General features: G+C 42.0%; 1 protein-coding gene and 1 long non-coding RNA gene across 2 annotated transcripts in view; one reads left to right on the top strand and one right to left on the bottom strand.

The window, feature by feature from the left end:
• Positions 1 to 294: 294 nt before the first annotated feature.
• stab1 (stabilin 1) overlaps positions 295 to 20,682 on the bottom strand; it is a 111,955-nt gene continuing 91,567 nt past the window's right edge. The window contains exons 63-69 of the mRNA XM_039797369.1: positions 19,407 to 19,513; positions 18,540 to 18,659; positions 17,764 to 17,898; positions 15,695 to 15,799; positions 5,265 to 5,414; positions 1,296 to 1,400; positions 295 to 448 (exon numbers count right to left, since the gene is read on the bottom strand). Of these exons, the coding sequence (XP_039653303.1) occupies positions 380 to 448; positions 1,296 to 1,400; positions 5,265 to 5,414; positions 15,695 to 15,799; positions 17,764 to 17,898; positions 18,540 to 18,659; positions 19,407 to 19,513 (791 nt within the window). The 3' untranslated portion in view covers positions 295 to 379. The remainder of the gene's footprint in view (positions 449 to 1,295; positions 1,401 to 5,264; positions 5,415 to 15,694; positions 15,800 to 17,763; positions 17,899 to 18,539; positions 18,660 to 19,406; positions 19,514 to 20,682) is intronic.
• On the top strand, positions 3,312 to 6,794 carry LOC120557236. The gene is made up of 2 exons (XR_005638944.1): positions 3,312 to 3,602; positions 6,425 to 6,794. It is a non-coding gene; the product is annotated as an uncharacterized LOC120557236 (long non-coding RNA).

The following is a 20,682-nucleotide window of genomic DNA, read 5'->3' as shown; positions in this document are numbered from 1 at the left end:
ATGCTTTTTTATGACTTTTTGACATACTACACTATACTAAGATGATATATCAGGCTTGGGCTTTGAATTAAGAACACTCTGCACCTCTGGTTGCTGCTCTCAGCTCACGAGCTAACATAAGCTAACTGTACTCTACCTGCATTAAACAGCAGACACGTAGAGACATGTATTAGCTAAAGAGCCAGATATCAGTGCACACTTGAGTTGCAGTGTTTTTGACCACCAGAAACATATTCACATTACACAGAATCATTTGATCTATTGCTGATTAAAAAAAAAGAAAGAGCATCCGGCTTAAGTAAACGGACATATTTTATTTCTTATTTGGATACAGATGAACTGAGAAAAAGAAAAGAGAAAAAAGCCAGTTTGAATGGTTCTACTGGTCCAGGTCCAGAATCTTTGGAGGTTCTTCAGGTTCTGCTGGCTCAAACCCCTGACTGGCATCCTGTAGGAAAGAGAGAAAATGGTCAAACCAGAAACCAACAACATGTGAAGGGATACTTTTGGTCGTAAAGTGAAACCCAGATTCATCCCCTCAGGGTGTTTAAGGATCGTAAATTAAAGAGGAGGTCAGGAGAACAGAAAATGGTGATTCTGAAATGTGATTCTCTTTACCTTTGACGTTTATAGTTTCATAAGAGAGTTTATGGCCTTTGTAACATGAAAAAGTATATGTATGGTTTACCTCAAAATCATTGTGACAAAAGATAAAATATTTTCTGCTGTAATAACTTCCCAGAGTTGTAAAATCCTGTCTCATAGTATCAACCGTTTGTGTGAAATATCATTATGACATATTATTATCGCTAGCCCTATGGAAAAAAAGTCACACTAAAAGATATCTGTTTCTTATTGTTGTATATTAAGTATAGAGCACTTTGTAACAAATAACAGTGTACAATAAATAGCAGTGTACTTCAGCACATACAGAACTGGGTATAAATGTATTGGGTTTACTTTCATCTGATAGAAGTTTGGTAAAGTGTAAACACTGATGGAAAGTGTCTGTAACTCTAAACCTGCTTGTTGTCACATTAAACTGCAGTTCATTGTTTAATGCTTCATGTTCCTCTGAACAGAAACTCAGTACTGCAGTCACAGCAGTGCTGTGAGTTTAGCTGTGTTAGCTGTTAGCCCTGTTAGCTCTATTAGCACAATCAGTCATTCTGCTGATGCTGAAGTATGCCTCCAAAACGCAAATATTCTTAACCAGTGGATTCGGTATTTGGCCGAAAAATCTAGATTCGGTGCATCCCTAATCTGTTTGGTCAGCCTCTGATTGGTCAACTCACCCCAAACGGCTCGCTGAAGGCTCTGGAGCCGCTGTACAGAGGGTTGGGGATGGAGACCAGCGTGGGCTTTGTTCTGCCGCCCGCCGCACTGTCCTCATCCTCATTCTGTCATAAAGGAAACACATAACTTAGATTACCGTTGTTTTTTGGCTGGTGAGTGAAGCAGGGATTAGAGAAACCTGATTTCCGCTACTGGTTTTCTACTGGAGAACACAGATTTTTTGGTACATGTACATGTAACCAGCTTCTTAGTCTGCCCTATAATAGAGCTAGTAATCTTCCTCTTTATTACTATTCGAATTTCATTCATTATCATGAATATTTAAGGCTCAAATTCAGCCTATTATGAATATCTACTACACTAGGCTTATGCATTGCCAATGTCACTATCAGCAGGTGGTTGTTGCCATACGTTCTGTCCATTAGAGGGATTTCATACATTAGCCTGGAAGGGGCAACTACGTCATGGTGCATTGCATTTCTGGTATGCCCATTTGTTTAGATTCATTTTCAACATCTAGCATTGTTATATATATATATATGTTTTATTGATTTTGAACAAGGTTAATACCAAATTCCCACCCACCCACCCTCTCCCCTACAGGGTTAGAAAACGTACAATACCGCCTTTCCACAGACAACATCATTATACCAATTATTATAAACAATCAATAAGTAAAATAAATGAAAACAATATATGTATATAAAACAGAAAAACAACAAAGAAAGAAAGGGAGAAAAAAAAGGTAAATAATCTGTTAAAACAACTCCAAGATCGGAGTCCCAGGCTTCTTTTAAGTGTTCAGTGGGGTACGGGCTGATAATGTCGATGAGATCATCAATCCAAGAGATAAATCCTTTACTGATTAGTTTCAACGCAAGGATATTATAAATATGTGATTGGATGGGTTTATCTGGGAATGAACCAAATGTCTTTTTTGTAAAGCTCCTGACCTGCAAATAACGGAAAAAATGTTTCTTAGGCAAGTCATAAAGTTCAGATAACTGGGAAAAACTTGCAAATGTACCTTCTATGTATAAATTATGAATGTCTCTAATCCCTTTGTTGAACCATAGCAAGAATGCAGGGTCCATGCAGGAGGGGGGGAAACGTGATTAGACCTCATAGGGGATAGGATAGAGGTTCCTTGCAGCCCAAAGTGTTTCCTAAATTGAGCCCATATGCGTATCGAGTGGTTAACTATGATGTTTGAACTCAAGTCTTTGCTAAGAAGGGGCAGAGTTGCACAGACCACTGAGCCCAGATCGTGTCGGCATGCACCCAGTCAGCCTTTTCAGCGATTGGTTTGTCTTCAAACCAGTGGAGTAGTTTCTGAATATTTCATGACCAGTAGCAAAAAAGGACGTTAGGCAAAGCATGTGTTTCGACCTTTGAAACTGAGTCTTGCCAATTCGACTAGGTTTGTTCCCCCATATGAAAGGTATAATAATTCCATCAAGTGTTTTAAAAAAGATTTTTTAATGAGGACTGGGATGTTTTAATGAGGATTGGGATGTTTAAAAAAAAAAAAAAGATGTTTTAATGAGGATTGGGATATTTTAAAATAAGATATAGGCTAGAAACTTTGGCAATACAACCATTTTAATCAAATTAACAGGCCCCACCAAGGACAATGGTAAAGAAGCCCAGCGATTCATATCCTGTTTACACAGATGCAGGAGGGAAGGGCTATTGCTTCATGGTTCAGAGGAAAAAGCTTGCTCTTTTGCAAATTTAGCTTATACCCCAAAATGAGCCAAATTGGCTTAAAATATTCAAAATGCAGGGGAGTGATTGAGCTGGCTCAGAAACCTATAATAAGAAATCGTCCGCATAAAGAGAGACCTTGAATTCTTGTCCAGACTGACGAATGCCTCTAAAATCCACACAGGTGCCCACACTAGGGTTTCAATCGCTAGGGCAAACAGGAGGAGGGAAGCCTAGGGGGGGTAGTCAGATCAGGTACCATTAGAGATCACAGCTGCAACGGGGGAGGAGTAGCTCCTTATCTTTTCTTGCCAGCAAAGAGATTGACGCCTGTCTTAGGGTCACAGGGAGGATGCCTGTGGTGAGGGCTTCTTTAAACGTTGCTTGAAGGGTGAGTGCCAGATGAGAGAAAAACCTTGTATAAAATGTGATTGTAAAACCATCTGGGCCTGGTTATTTGTTATTCTGCATGGATTTAATAGCTGCAACAATTTTGGGAACTGTGATATCAGTGGCCAGCATAGAGTTTTGTTTCTCGGGGACAGTGGGCATTTTTAAACCTTCAAAAAAAGCATGTGAGGGGTCGAGGTCTGTAAAGGGTGAGTAAAATTGCAAAAAAGCCTTATCTATGTCATCGTGGTCTGTCAATATTTCACCTGAGTGTGACTGAATCTTAATAATTGAGTGGTTGGCAGCAGTATGGCGTGCCTGCAGAGCCAGTAGCTTACCTGCTTTATCTCCGAACTCATAGACATTATGCCTGGTTTTCAAGATAAGACATGTTGCATTGTCTGTGGACAAGAGATTGAATTCGGTTGTAGAGATCTGGGGTCGGTGACTGAGCGTGTTTCATATCAATAGCTAAGATCTGTCGAGAGATACTATCTAATTTTGAATGTTTTTCTTTTTTAATAGTGGAAGAGTAAGCTATTATGTGACCTCAAAGGTATGCTTTAAGTGTCTTCCACAATGTAGCATATGAAATCTCTGGGGAAGTATTTGTCTCTAAAAGAAAGTTGTATTTGGGCTGAAATGAACTCTATGAATTTATCATCTGACAGCAGAAGAGGGTTAATGCCGCGTTCTGGAGCCTGTGGTCCATTTGCACAGTAGAGAACGGGCGTGTTGAGTGAATGAAACAATAAAACACACACACACACACACACACACACAAAAAATAATAATAATAATAATAATAATAATAATAATAATAATAATAATTGGCAAGTTAGCAGACGCATGCACATTGTAAACACTAAACCCTATCCGTTGTTTTTTTACCATACACTTAGTGCCTAACCTTACTCAGCACTTTGAACTCCGTCTTGAATATATATATATATATATGAAAAGGAATCTGAAAACATAATACTTGGCGAGCTGTGCCTCCACTTTATCTAGGTTGCGAGATAAAGAAAACTAACCCCCAAGTAGTCAGCGTAGTTGGCATAGATGTGGATCTCCGAGCCTCTATACGACAATAGTGATTTTTCTCGTGCAAGCTGCATTATCCTCTGCTTCATCTGCAAGTGGTGTATACACGCTATGAAGGGGCGAGGTGTGCCGCCCTGTCTCCTCTGGATAGACACCCTGTCCACGGTCAAGGCTCTGGGAAAGGCGTCAGTCCCGAAGATCTCTCCAAGGCAGGATTCGATAAAGGAGGTAGGATGAGTGCCCTCCCTCCAGTATGCCCGTAATACGGATGTTACACCTCCTGGATCTGTTCTCGAGGTCCTCTGACTTCAGCTTTAGTTGTTCGTTTTCTTTGACAAGGCTGCTGACTGTAGATTCCAGCGTAGTTATTCTCCCCTCGAAGTCGTTCATTAACGTTTCAAATTGCTTAAATTGTCTGGTCATGTCTGGCAATGGCTGCATGTTTGGAAGCAATTTGTGTTGTTAAATTAGTGATAATCCGCTCTTCCATGCCGGTTGCTATGTCGCAATCTTGCCCGTCTTTGCGATGGTCCTTGCTCCCATGCTGGAGTTTTTTTACCTCTGTTTCCAACAATGTCGAGCTGGATGTTACGTGATTCTGGTTAGAAAGTGATTGGTGACAGAGCTCACCTGGTTTGCTGCCTACACCATTGTTCATCTAACCGGAACTCCCAACAACTAGCATTTTTTATTATTTAAAATTAAAAATACTATTGAAAAAATGTGTAATAAATAAATAAATAAATAAAAAAACAGTTTCACATTCAAACCCTATTTAGTCCAGTTTTAACCTGCTGTGTGTGTGTGTGTGTGTGTGTGTGTCTCACCCTGAAGTAGTGGAAGCGGAAGGCGTCATTCTTGTGTTTAAAGACATAGTAGCCGAGTGCAGCCAACACACACACCAGCAACACCGACACCAAGATGGCCGACACCGTGCCGCTTGAGTGGGCGTGGCCTTGGGAAGCATGATGGGAGATCTGGAGATGACAGATTATGACAAACACACACAATAATTACTACATATATGATGGCATCACATTAAACCTTTAATCCTCAACATTGGATGTCTGCTCGCTCACACACACACACACACACACACACACACACACACACACACTGTCCAGCTCTAATTACAATGGCAAAAGCAACACTTTGCTGCGCTGTCGCCATGGAGACATGACTCTCTGTTCCAGGTTTTTATGACTTTCTTAATGATGTTCTACACTATGACATTTTTATGGCATACTATACTGTATGACTCTTTTTCTGTCGCCATGAAGACATGACTCAGTTTTATTTCCCCAGCCAAGAGGAAGATGAAAAGTCAACCAATTAAAATGAATAATTAAAGGGATACTTAACAGATTAGCATTAAGCTTTGTATCAGTAGAAACCCGGTACTATTTTCGATTGACTGTGCTTCCCTCCCTCATGTCCCCCTGGGATGAGAGATCTCTGTATTGTGCGTCATCTGAGGCATTTTTGCCCAGAGGCTATGGACTACATCCAGTAGTAAGAGCTAGTTCTGCATGTTTCCAACCCGCCTATAGGGGGTGGAACCTCCCAAAATTTCCAAAAATTCATAGTAGTAGGCTAACCACGATGGCGGGAGGTAGTTTTGAAGATGATATGGAAGAAGGGGATTTTGAAGATGATAATGCAGAAGGGGATTTTGAAGATGATATGGCAGAAGGGGATTTTGAAGATCTGGTGCGTGAATCCGATGCTCATGGCTACCTGTACGTGCCGCAATACTGAAAATAATGCTGATCTTTGATATCAGTGTACTTTTATGTTTTGATGTATTCACAATGTATGCTGCAGCTGAGTTAGACAGTAAAATTGCAACCCAATCAATATCCTTCTATTTCATACTGATTTCACTTGAGCAGTAAAAAAAAAAAAATAGCTTCTTCATGTTAATTGAATCATGTCTGTCTGCTCTCCTAAGCTCTACTCTTCCCAACCTTCTTTTGTCACACGGCAGGAAGAAACCTTTTGTCTATCCATCTTGGAGCCAACCCCTGCTGGCGTGCAGACTAGATCAGAACGAAAAAACGTTTATTCCTGTAGCTTGAAAATAATTGACACCCACATGGTAGGATCTTGTTTGTTACCGGAAGTAACCTCAAAACACATGGATTTGGAAATAACGCCTTCTTTTGGGGGACGACAGACCAATGGAGAGAGTTTTCATCCAAGGAACCACCTCCAACTTCAAGGGAATGTATTGGTGAAACTTAGAAATGTTTGGCACTGTAAAATGTGAATCGACAAGGCCATCTTTTCAGTCCGCTGCAGCGTAAAACTTATTTTTGTCATGCCATTTTCTTATTAAATCTTTTTGTTAATCTTTATTGGACAAAGCCCCTCTTTCCTCAAAACTCAAAGAAAATGCAACAACGCCCATGTTATTCAGTCTGCCCGGCCACACCGGCCCGTGCGCTGCAGTGATCGGCGTCGCCTCTATTTCTTCAGCGAGCCGTGAGCGAATGTGTCAAGCCAGGCAGGTAATCACATACAGGAAAGCCACAGTGCATCCGGGTACTTTACAAATAAAACAAATTCAAAATGAAACACAGGTTTATGGTGATTTTGGCTGTCTTAACTTCTCAGCTGTTTCTACATCGAGACACGCGATCAGGCACGAAGAGAGAGATTCAGACGTGTGCACGCACACACACAAAGACACACACTCACCGGGAGAGAAAAAAAAAAAAAAAAAAAAAAAAAAAAAAAAAAAAAAAAAGAGAGAGAGAGAGAGAGAGAGATACTTTCTTTAGAGAGGAAAGGAGAAGGATCGCTTTGTCCCTTATTTGGGCCGGATGTCCGTTTCCTTCTGCTTTCTTTGTGTTTGCATTCTAAACTGCGGTGGATTTCTGAGGACTAGGGTTAACTGCTCCTCAGATCTCTGCAGGGTAAATCCAGAGAGCTAGCTAGACTATCTGAGTTTTCTGTTGCATGACTAAAACAACTTTTGAACATACACATGTTCCACCACAACAAGTTCCTTCCCGAGGCTATTTTTCTCCAGATCTGGCTTCTCGCCTTATAATAGTAAAAGTGCCCAGAAAAAGCAGCATCTTTTGTTAAAACAATAGTACTAACAACTGGAAGAGATGTGTGAACTGAACTTCCAGCATTGCAAAGAACCAACAAAAAAAGAAACAAGAGTGCATAGTTTCCTCTGGAATTTTTTCCAGCAGCATTTCTACGATACCACATGTTTAAAACAATAGTTTATTATTCAATAGTATTTGAAAGTACCATAGCTATAAAAGAACAACACACATAGACCAAACAGCGGAGCTTGCTGGCCGGTAGCATGCATATAAAGACACAGCATAATGCTTATCAGTATCCTGCAGCTGCACTTTACCAGACACCATGGCAATTTTATTTTTATTAATTTAAAACACCTTTCAACCCCCGTCAACACCTTTCGAACATGACGGTGAAACAACAGAACTGGAAAATCCTCCTAGAAAGAGTCGCTATACTTCATCACAGTCATCCCTGGCTGCAACGGATGATACGGATCGAGACAGCGAGTGCGGAGCACAGATGCAAAGACCCGGAAACGCTGACCAGTCAGAACTGACTGGTTGTTTTTTTTGGGAAGCAGTTTAAAGAGACAGGCGCTCCAACAGAGCGTCTCAGACAGAGGGTGAATACAGGTGCAGCAGCCATGGGTGGTAAGAGAAAAATAAATTTTTGTTTTGTTTGTTTTTTTACATTAAAGCATCTTAACAGGTTCTAGTAGATACACAAAATACAAATATGAACCTGAAAATTAGCATAATGGGCCCTTTCACCGGCTGACACTTGAGGCTGTTGCTTTCAAGACTTGACTTCTTTTGGGAGAGCAGGGAAAAGTCTTTTAATTTTTTCTCATCCTAGGTTTAAATTTAATTTCAGCTTTCTTGTGAGATTTAATGTAAAAAAATCTGAAGTAAGTTAGGTTAGTTAGGTCAGTGTTTTGATCAGGATTTTAATTTATTGAAATAAACCATCCTGGTGGACTCAACATGGTCAGAAAGGTTTTGTTTGGAATTCCCAAATGGTCAGGCTCCTTTTACAAACTTCTCTAGATTGAGAAGTGAGAATCTTTTGACACTGAGCTGGTGTTTTTGTGGGAGTATATTTTGACATTGTGTTGTTTTTCCCTGACTGAAGGTTGTTCAGTAAACTGTTGGTGGTTTCTCAGTGTTGTTGAGAAATCTGTGACCTTGTGTAGATGTGTCATAACCCGACGACACTCAAAGGAGGAGACCATAAAACAGCAGCTTTCAGGCCTGTTTCTGGTTAATTCTCAAGGCTCCATGTTGTCTCTACTCTGACACTTGGGAATGTGCTCTAAATAAAAATAAATATCTTGGCATTTGGGAATCATGTGGAGCGTTTGTTTCAATCTGCAGTTTATTCCTTCATTCTCATCTTTCCACAGACTTTAGACACGTTTATATAGATTCATTTGATACCAAAAAGCTCAGCAATGTGCCATATGTTAAACATTTTTAAATAATTTGTTTCCTCAAATTTATTAAATTGTGGCTTTAAATAAATAAATGTGTCTCTCAAGTGATTTAACTGTAACCATCAAGAGTTTTACAACTTTGAAGTCGAGTTTGAACGACAAACTGGATTAAATGTGTCTTCACTGATTTCACAGTGAAACAACCATTTTATACTATAAAGTTGGTTTCCGTGATGTCAAAGAAAACACTTGTTCAAAGAGTAACCAAAAAACTTAATTTACCACTCGTCACCCATAGAATGAATTCTAAATGCAAAAACTCACATGGAAATGACTATTCTTGGACTGTACTAATGCACAGCAGTGTAATAAGTAATTGAATTATTTAAAGTCTGGGTAAAGCAAAATTAGTGACTTCTTTCTCAACACATTATACATGTTAGAAAACACTACAACATGAAAATACTGTAAACTGTGAAGTACTCAATTGTGGAGTTAAACTTATTCACCATTTCTGTGTCCAGGATTTTTTTGGGCAGCCTGAAATCATGGTTCGAACCCTTACCATATAACAACAATGTTAGAGAGTATCAGTGTTGTTTGTGTGCCCCTTGACTACTACTACTGATGTGCTAGCAAACTGATACAGCTGCAACGAGAGTGTCGATGGGCAGTGGCCCATGGCTGTGGCTCGTTCTTTAGCTCAGTGCCTTCAGAGAATACTAGTTTTTCACGATTTTGGAACCTAATATTATATACTTAGCGATATTTTTTAATCATTCAGATTTGGCTGGGTGGTTAATAACACTTTTTCCTGTGGTGTGACGGACTTGGAACACATTTATGTTGGATTTACCAGGACTTTAATTATGCCATATAGTGTGTTTGCACTAGGCTGAACCTCTTTTATTTCTCTCTCCACATCACAGCAGGATGTCACCACGTGACCTGTGATATAATGTGACGGTCTCCACCTTCAGCTGTGTCAACATCACTGTTACTTATCCAAATTCTTCTGATACAGAACTATAAAGATGTTTTCAGACAAAATGTGGGTGTACTAAGCCAATAGAAAAAAACGAGTGGGCGCACGTAGACGCCAATTCGTAATTTATGTAGTCAACTAAAAAACAGATTAGAACTTTACTGTCTAGGTTCAAAACCTAAAGAACATTCACATCTAAATTTGTTAAACTGACTCCGTCCACAGTCAGTACGTGGAGGGGACGAGGAGGAGTGGAAATAAGGTGACCACTGAACGTTAAGTCATTTTGGGGAATAAAATAGTCTTCATCATCTTCTTGTGTCCCACATCATAAATATTGATCAAAGTTGTGATGTTGAATCGTGACGCGGCTGATTGAATCTTCATTTCCTGAAAACTGCAAAGAAATTAAACAGCCATCTGCTGCTCCCTGCCCACAGCTGTATCTGTTGCCTAGCAACAACAGACAGAACATTCTATCTAGGAAGCGCTGCAGACCGTAGAGGGAACGGTGGTAAATGCTAGAGCGCATTCGTAGACTGACTATAACGAGTATAGAGCTCAACAGTGAGCTTTTTGAACGGCTCTGGTTCTGGGAGTGTTTTTCCCCATTCAATATCTTCATTGACGTTTCAGAAAATGCTTATATAAAGAGTTTTAAGCCTGGAACCAAGCCAACCAGCTCCAAGATGAATCATGACCATAAAACATTAGATTCGGCGCAAAATACAATTTTGAAAACGGCAAAGAAATCAAAGGTACATGACTGTGTACATAAACTATCATAAACTTCAATGGTAGAACCTTGCTCTAGCTGTTCGTAAACATTTCCATGGAAAACAGTGAGTTCCACCAATCAGAGATGTTGCTGTTACGCTTAGGATCGTGGGTAGTGTAGTATTTCTCCATAAGATCGCGAATAAAACATGTTTTTCTTAATACAAGGTTGATTTCACACGGACTTCTAGCTTTTGTTTCACAACCTCGGAGCTCGTGGTCAATCTACCTTGGATAGTTTAGACATTATGGCTGATTATCAAAATCGTTATGGAGAAAATGAATGGGATTTTTACTTCCAGAACCACACTGTTGAGCTCTATAGCAGCACTTTCTACCGTTACAAATCACCAGTAAAAGCTTCTCAACCAAAAACAACACTACTGGTAATGTTCCGGAAGCAATGTGATCCGAAATTGGGGAGAAATTAACATTGGCAACCAAGTTAACAGGTTTTCCTGACGTTAACATGTAGCTACATGTAGCAGTGGAATGAAACCAAAAACTACACATCCGAACATGTTCCAACAAGAATGCGAAATGATTAACAACATCGGAAACCAAGAGAACATGTAAAATATAAACACTGCAGTAGTGTCTGATGGCTGGCGTTGAAGCCCAAGTGTTGATTCCTGCACAGTATGCTCGTTAGTGGTGGCCGGATCGATCCAAATATCAATAATATCGATACTAACGTTGGTATTGATATTGATCAATACCAGTGTAGTGAGATCAATAGTTTAGTTTCTCCTGTACTGCTGCAGTTTCCTCAGAGAAGCGACATTGCTGTCTGTGTTTGTGTAAGTGCCGCTGCTTTCAAGTGCCGCTCCTGTCACACATGCTGTCACAGCGCAGATCAGACATACTTTGCTCCTCCTCCCCCCTCTTGTGATTTGATTTTGTACAGTCACGTGACTCAGCAGCGCCAGGCAAACAAGCAAGCAAGTATCCAGGCCCGGCAGAGGCCAGCAGCACACACACACACACACACAAGCAGGACAGAGACGGAGCAGAAGAATGGCAGAGAGGAAGAGAAACACCGTGTGGCTAGATTTTCAGGCCAAAAATGAAACAACGGCAAGCTGTATAATTTGTAAAAAGGCTGTAAAATACAGTGGGAACACAACAAATTTATACAAGCATATGACAATTCTGTCCTGGTTTTTAACTTATTAATAATCCAAAGGAAAATTCACAAAACCACTTAAAGGTCATGCAAATTCATTCATTCATTCATTAGCAATTTAATGATCATCCACCTTAATTACTAAAAAGTATCGGTATCATAGCCATATCGGCGATACTGGCCCTGCATTTACTTGGTATCGGATCGATACAAACATTTTCAGTATCGCACACCACTAATGCTCGTGTTGACGTTGACACGTGTATTGGGTGGGATCTAGCATCAACCGCGAATGGTCTTCACTGCTCCTCCTGGAGGCTGCGCTCAGAACTGCTGTCACGTCTAGTCCCTGTGTCAAGTTTCTGTATTTAAGTGGTTTTCCATTTCCTGTTTTATTTTGGTAGTTTCTCTGTTCTTCCAGATCATGTCTTGTTTTACTTCCTGCCTTGTGTTTTCCCGCCTTTGTGATTGTCTGCCCCACCCTGAAAACCAACAGAAAACATGAAACTAACTAAATACAGAAACTTGACACAGGGACTAGATGTGACAGTAGCATGCATTTGGGTCCTACAATTCTCTGGCTCCCAGTGACAGAATGACCTCACCTATCATGGACCCAGTAGAGACTGAGAGAGCAGAGATGTCCGATGAACTTTGTGACCTGGTGGAGCTTAAGTACATGTGGAGGAGGGCTAGCAGTGATTGCCAGGAGGCATATTTGTCGGTAGCTCGTGGTTAAAGGACTCTGTTCCTAACTGGGCTATCCGCTTCATTTTCACTCCAGCTTCTCCACCTACTAATGGATTTTGTTCATCCAAGCCTGTTAGCTCCACAACTGCTTCTCACAGTCAGCTACCAGCTCCTCATCGGATCCCTGGCCTACGTCAATGCCAGCTAGCAACCACCAGCCTGCCTGTTGCTCGGCCTGCTAGCATCTTGGCTACAGGCTCTCTGTTCCTGACCCGGCCTGCCTCCTTGCCTGCTTCCCCAGAATTCTTGTCAGAATGCCCTACTGCAACGTGGTCAGAGAGACCAGCAGTCCTTTGAGGGTACCCGCCGGGCTATTTTTCCTGGAAACCATGGAGGCCGCAAGAGGGGACGTGGAAAGCTGGCTTCAACCTCTCCTCACCCCGGAGCCTTCACTGGCAAGCTGCCCGGTTCCTGTGCTGTGCAGCAGCCCCAAGCCCGTGCTGTGCAGCGGCCCAGAGCCTCAGCTGTCCAGTCTTCCAGGGCCTCAGCTGTCCAGTCTTCCAGAGCTCCAGCTGACGTGGATCCTTCCAGAACCCCAGCTTACATGTAGCTTTCCAGAGTCCCAGCTGACGTTCAGTTTTCCAGAGTCCCAGCTGACGTGCAGCCTTCCAGAACCCCAGCTGACATGCAGCTTTCCAGAACCCCAGCTGACGCGCAGCTTTCCAGTGCCTCAGCAGTCGACCAGCCGGAACCCTTGTTGCCATGCAGCGGACCAGAGTTTCTCCCAGAGTCTTCGATGACCGTTTTCCCAGAGTCTTTGCCCCAGAGTCTTTGCCCCAGAGTCTTTGCCCCAGAGTCTTTGCCCCAGAGACTTTGCCGTTGTCCGTCGTCCCAGAGTCTTTGCCCCAGAGTCTTTGCCCCAGAGTCTTTGCCCCAGAGACTTTGCCCCAGAGACTTTGCCCCAGAGACTTTGCCCCAGAGACTTTGCCGTTGTCCGTCGTCCCAGAGACTTTGTCATTGTCCGGCAAACCAGAGACTGTCCCCAGTGTTCAGTCGGCGGCCTGGCTGACTCCTGCCCACTGTGTCCTGTCGGCGGCTCGGCCGATTCCTGCCCCCCGTGTCCTGTCGCCGGCTCGGCCGACTAAAGCTCCCTGTGTTCAGTCGGCGGCTGCCGTTACTGTTACTGTTCCAGTACCTTGTTGCCGGACTCGACGACTCCTGATCCTGTTGCCTCGTTTCCTGTCACTGTTCCAGTTACCTTGTTTGCGGACCCTTGGCCTGGCTCCAGCACAGCGGATGCTTGGCCTGGCTCCAGCACATCTCCAGCTGATCTTTCGCCTGTCCAGCCTCCTGTGACACCGGCCTGCTTGGCCTCCAGAGGGTGTCAGCCTTCGCCGTCCTGCTCGGCCTCCAGAGGGTGTGCGCCTTTTCCGTCCTGCTCGGCCTCCAGAGGGAGTCAGCCTTTGCCGACGGAGTCGTCGCTGGCATCCAGAGGGGTTCCACCTTCGCTGTCCTGCTCGGCCTCCAGAGGGGCTCCTCTTTCACCTTCGCCGCCGGCCGCCAGAGGGGTTTTGCCTTCGCCACCGGCCTCCAGAGAGTCTTCGCCGTCCTGCTCGGTCGCCAGAGGGTTTCCGTCTTCGTCGCTGCCTGCAGCAACCGGTCCCCGGTACCTGAGCCTAGCTGCCAGCAGCCCCTGATTCCCCGAGCCCTGCTGTTCTCAGTTCCTGAGCCCGCTGTCGCCTGTGTCGCCCCCATTTTTGTGTCTTTGTGACTTTTATTCGTCCCTCCCCCCGCCTTCCCTGGGCTGTTTGCCCTATTCTATGGACTTTTTTTAGGGCCTTCTGGTAGCCGTCCCTTGAGGGAGGGTTACTGTCACGTCTAGTCCCTGTGTCAAATTTCTGTGTTTAGTTGGTTTCATGTTTTCTATTGGTTTTCCATTTCCTGTTTTATTTTGGTATTCCATGTCATGTCTTGTTTTACTTCCTGCCTTGTGTTTTCCAGCCTTTGTGATTGTTTGCCCCACCCTGATTTGTTTCACCTTTTCTCGTGTGCTTGTGTCACCTGTCTCTTGTTTCCTCGTTACCTCTTGTATTTATTCTCTGTTTTCTTTGTCTGTTGTGAGGTCATTGTGTGTATTTCTGTGTTGGATTCTGTGTGATAGTCTTTTGTTTCAGTGTTCCGGTTTTGTGATTCCTGTTTTTTGACTGCTACCACATTTTGGATTACCTTGCCTGCTGTTTTCTGGACACCTTTTGTTTGTATGGATTTTCGTTTATTAAATCTTCAAGCTCACTACATTGCCTGGCTGTCTCTGCATTTAGGTCCTACAATTCTCTGGCTCCCCGTGACAACTGTAGCAGTTCATGATACAGCAAAAATTTCATCTCATTGTTCTGTTTTGTCTTCAGAACAAAATTTGAGTCCACTCCCAGAGACCAGGAAGGTTTTAGCAGGACTAAATTAGTTTTCTGTTTAAGATGAATGTTCAGAGTCAGAGCAGGAACATAAGAATTAAACTAAAATCTTAGCAGCAACTCAACTACTGAAGGTTAAACATAAATTAGTTTTTTTCTAAATAATGCCTTCCCTCTAGTCACATGCATGACAACATGATCACTGTTCATGACTCTGTTCCTGTAATTTTATTTCTCTAATTTGACTGTAACTATTAACAGGGCATTTCTGCTGACAAGCATGCATGCTAAGTTAATTTCACTGTTTTCTAACGTGTCATTTTTACTTACATATTTTCATGTCTATGTTGCTTTTGTTTATCTGTGTATATTTGTGTATATGTAGATTTTTGTGTTAGCACCTTGGGTCATGGAAAACGTTTCAATTCAATTTACTTTAATTTATAATCTATAGAGCTTTTGTGTTTTTAAAAAGGAAATTCCAATGGTTTAAAACACAAATGTATTTTTATTGAGTCTCACCTGTTGGCCTTTTCTTAACCTTTGTAATTTTAAGTTTTGGCACTGTAGCTGCCATCATTTGGGAGATGTAAACACAAAGTGTTAGGTCATTCAGTTATCTGTGAGCTAAACCTTGAGTCCAGTTTTATTTATTCCCTCATTTTGGTGAATCTGCACCATTAAAAAATCTGTAATGCATTAGCTACTACCAGATGACATGATTGTTCAGAATAAAAAGGAAAAGGATGACCTAATTGTTAACAGCTCTGGGTTAAACCATCACTCACCGGTGCAGGGGGTGCTGTCAGCGGGGCCTCAATGACGTGGATGATCCCATTTACAGCAGGAATGTCCCACTCCAACAGCAGCAGCTGGTTCACCAGCTTAGAGCTCTGAGGAGATACCATTAAAAAGAATAACAAAAGACACAAAATTAATAAATTAATGTTAAAGGAGAACTCCGGCCGATTTTTACCTGAATCTTGATCGCTAGATGTCCCTGAGTACTGTCGATAGGAAAAGAAATGACCAAAAATCGGAGCTAGCAAACTGGAGTTGCTGCAGCTAATGGCCAGACCTCCCAGTTAGCTAAAATGCCAGTTGTGGGGGCATGTTCTAAAGAGTGCATTTGTGCATCTTAACAGATACAAAAGGCATACAAAAGTCTCCTGCGATTATATGAACACCGTCGGGGTGGGTCCGCTGCTGTTCGTTTATGGTGTTCAGCAGGAGAGAGAGCGCCGTGTTTACATTGCTGTCAGGTGGAAAATACACAGCAGTGACGATCACTACTGTTAGCTCTCTCAGTAGAAAAAAAGGCCGGCATCTTACAGACATGTACTCGAGGTCAGGGGAACAGTCTTTATCTATAATTGTCCCGTTATTACACCAGTTCTCATGAACGTACATACAGAGCCCCCCTCTGCTCTTACCGGAGTCCTCAGTCCTGTCCCAGTGGAGCAGAGTGCAACCTGCTAGCTTAGGGTGACCACATTTTGATTTCCAAAAAAGAGGACACTCGGCCCGGCCTCAAGACACAAATTCAGACTGGCTTAATTAACGGTTAATGAACATGCTTTATTATGCCTCAATGGTGCAAAAATAACTTCTGTAATAAAATAAAATCTGTAACAAAATATCTCTCTTTTAAAATAAATAAATAAATAATATGAAATAATGTTCTTAATATGACCTCTTCTGTGTTAGAAAATCCAGCTTCAACAAAATATCTCTTAATACCTTTTCAATGTAATAAGATAAATAATAAAGACACTGAAACATATGTGCCAGCTTTGCACACGGTGCACTCCGCCTCCCGCTTGTCCGGTCCCGACCGGGACGGTACGTGGGATTTTTTTTTTTTGCATTTCAACTGTTAAGCTGCACTAAGTCTTGTTTTATGGTTGTACGCAGGATCCACGCAGAGCTTTCGCCGTAGCCTAATGTTAATGGCATGTCTGTGTGTGTGGGGAGTGGGTGATAGAGCGAGGGAGAATTAAGTGAGAGAGTGACGGCGAGCGAGTACGACTCTAGAGTCATAGTGAGAGAAACAAAGTATCTCCCCTGTGTTTTCTGACCACTGTGGGAAATCTTTAGCAGGAAACGCTTCAGCATTTTGTGTGCAATGCTGCTCCACTGTCTGCTCTGGTCCCTGTTTATGTGCGCGTCGCAGAGCCGCCCACAAAGCAGCACCTTGGGAATTACGTCACACAACAAAGTACCTTGTGTGAATTTAAGTACACGCTTAATGGTCCCATGAAAAACTGTGAAAACCAGACATTTTCATGAATTTATAAAACACCCCCAGACGCCCCGGACAGTACGTAAAAAGTGGACATGTCCGGGCAAAAGAGGACGTTTGGTCACCCTATGCTAGCTGCATGCTAGCATCGGTATCCCCGGGTGAAGCCAGGTTTCAGTGATAATCAAAACACAGCAGTCACGAACATAGCGATTTCCAGCGAGTTGTAATTCCAAGTTAGAGATACAGGTGGCTTGTGTGGTTGTTTTCTTAGCTTTAGCATAACACCGGACCTGCAGCCCCGCTTCTGCTTCCTCTCCCTCCTCCGTCTGCGCCGTCTCCTAGACCCAACAACAATCCACGGAGAGCCCAGCAGTATCGCTGTGTTGTCTTGGATGTTGTGTGTATATTGATGGATCTGGCGTTGGTGAGTAGCAGTTTGCTATAGCACCGATTTTGGTCGTTTTTCCTATCGACAGTACTCTGTGACATTCAGCGATCAAGATTCAGGTAAAAATCGTCCGGAGTTCTCCTTTAATAAACATCTTTGATCATTTACTTTTATTGTTGTTTTTTCATGGACCTGAGCAGTGTGTGTATGTGTGCGTTTCTGACCTCATTGTTGCCGTGGGTAACAGTCAGGTTGAACCCAAGCCTGGACATGATGACTTCCTGGTGTCTTAGATCCTTGAATGGTCGTCTGCTGTGATTGGTTGAGATGTGATACTCAAGATCTCTATCAGACAGAGTCTAAAGACATACACACACACGTGCATGCATGCACGCACACACACACACGCGCAAACATGCACACACACACACACACGCAGAAGAAACAGATTTGATATCATTAACAGTTCGGTCAGTTGGAACCTGCTGGTATTCTGATTGATCTAATTCACTTCGAAATGTTACAAACTTAATTAGGAACTATTAAGTAAAGGTTAATATGTGTGTTTGTGTTGATGTGTCTATTTCTCGAAAATCCAAGCATAGTTGACACATTATTGAACATAAAACCATGTTCTTTGTTTTTAGCTTAAATTTCAAATTTGAAAATAATAAAAAACGTTACTTTCAACACCTACTGTAACTGTTCCTTAAAGGCTAATATATGTATTAACTAAATGTGAAATATACTATATGTATTATTAAATAAATTAATGATCTATGCCACATTTTTAGGTAGGTAAAATAAAGTACTTTCTGTTGTTACTGCCATTCCTTATGACTGATCCAACATGATGTGTGGAGTTCCTCAGGGCTCATACCTTGGGCCTCTTTTTACTTTTAGATGTTTCCATTAGTCAACATCCTTGTAATTAGTACTTAGTTTTGGTAATTTGTAATGCATTTAGTAATTAATAAGTAATTATTGAAGGGTACATCACCTGGTTTGAGGCAAAGCCGGCGTTGTGAGGAACAAACAGCGTGACCTCAGACTTCCTGTGAGACATAAATTCAACAAGCTGTTTGCCCTCTGAGGACCGGCCGCTATAGTCCAACAACAACTACAGAGAGAGAGGACAGTGATGTTATTTAGATTTACACTCGAAACTTAAAATTCACCCAATCCTGTCGAAACTTAAAACTCACCCAATCATTCTGTGATGCATGCTTATATTTAGAAAATCCTAAAACTGTAATACCAGACAAATACATCAAATTCAATTGTGCATTTAGGTGATTATTTGATTGAGGTCCACAGAACACAACTGGATCAAAGATAGACCACAGAGGTGGATAAGAGTTTGTGGACCTTGTCCGGTCAGGTAATCTGTTTTTTGGGAGTCCAGGGGCCTCATGTATAGGCACTGCATACACACACAAAAAAGGGCTTGTGAAAAAAAACTTTCTGAGCTTAAATTGGGATTTATTAAAAAAGAACTAGTCAACCAAACAGTTGACAAATGAGCCACTGATAGTGAAATGAAACAGCTGGTTGGCTAATGCAACCACAGGGCTGTACTCCAGTTATGAACACACTGTATGTCATATAAAATCAGTAGATCAGTCACTTGATCTTGTAAACTCAAACAAAAAAAAACTGCCTCATTAATAAGCAACTCAGAGCCTTTCAAAAACTTACGAGAGCCTCTCTGTTCTTCGCTGATAAAAAGATCGCAGAGTTATAAGAATTGTTTGATGTTCTGGAGTTGACATTGTGAATCCATAACATAATGTGTTTAAAATTCGAAGTGATATTAAAAAAGCTTTAGTTTTAATAACCAGAATTATCTATTTACTGTCAAACTTACCTTGTAAAAGATGGAGAAGTTGCTGTATGTTGCGAGGACACTAGTCAGGACGCCGTTACAGAAGTCTCCGTTTCCAATGTAATTTGCGGGACACACACACGAAACATCTGCACACACAAACACACACACACACACACACACACACACACACACACACACACACACACACACACACACACACACACACACACACACACACACACATTATACACACTCAGTTTTGAGGTCTGAAGTCTTGGGTCTCAGCTCAACCCTCAATCTATCAGACTTTAATATTCTGGAGAATTTCTTCTACAGTGGAATAAACTGTAATTGATAGTAGACTCACTGATTCACAGAAATGTAATTTATTGATTTGTTGTTGAAGTGTATTGCAGCACAGGGGCCCACATATTTTAAATAATTAGATCAGTCAGTTAGCCAGTGGACAGAAACTTAGTCAACAACAATTCTGACATGGATTCATAATTTAATAATTCAAGTAGTTTATAAAGCCAAAACACCAAATATTCTGTGGTTCCAACTTCTTAAATGTAAGGATGTTCAGATTTTTCCCAATAGAATGATTATATAAGGTATTTTACACTGTTCCTTAAGGTCTCCTAATAGAGTATGTAACATTGGTTGGTCTGAAAATTGCCCGAGTGCTATTTTATTAGGCCCTTAACTACCCTGTGAATATGGCTCTATTTGGAACAAGAGCTTTTCTTCCAAATATGGTATGGTCATGAATATTTAGAATGAGCTGCGCACTGATTGGTATGAGCAAACTACATAGAAACACATGGGAGACTCGACAACAGGTCTCATATTTCAGACACTGCAAAGTTATATATTGAATATTTGTGAATTTCAGAGGAATTCTAAGAGGAGGCTAGCTAGCTCTCATTGATAGAGCTCCATCCAGCCGCAGGCTCGATCAATGAGATTCGCGGACAAGCGGCGTTTATTTCCCCAACCTTTCGTTTAAATAACTCAACATATTATAATTACACACATTAAAAGATTAACTGTAACCTGTGGTAAAAGCTCGCTGACCGCGCTCTCACTCACATACACCGGGCATTTAGCTAGCAGGAAGAGGGGAGTTGCAGGCCCTGGAGCTCTGTCAGAGCAGCGGCGTTTGGTAGTCCATTAGCCCAAAAAAGGCTGACTTTGCACGGGTATGGAGTGCTGTGGGCTGCCAGCCGTAACGGAGCTCAATCGAGCTCACAGCAGGCCGGGGTCTGTGGAGGAAGGCAGGCCAGGTGGCGAGGCAACAACACAGGCAGCACCG

This window comes from Perca fluviatilis, chromosome 4 (genome assembly GCF_010015445.1).
Source record: "Perca fluviatilis chromosome 4, GENO_Pfluv_1.0, whole genome shotgun sequence".
Taxonomy (NCBI): Eukaryota; Metazoa; Chordata; class Actinopteri; order Perciformes; family Percidae; genus Perca; species Perca fluviatilis.
The sequence above is the reverse complement of the archived record's forward strand: the minus strand, read 5'-3'. Positions and strand labels throughout refer to the sequence as shown.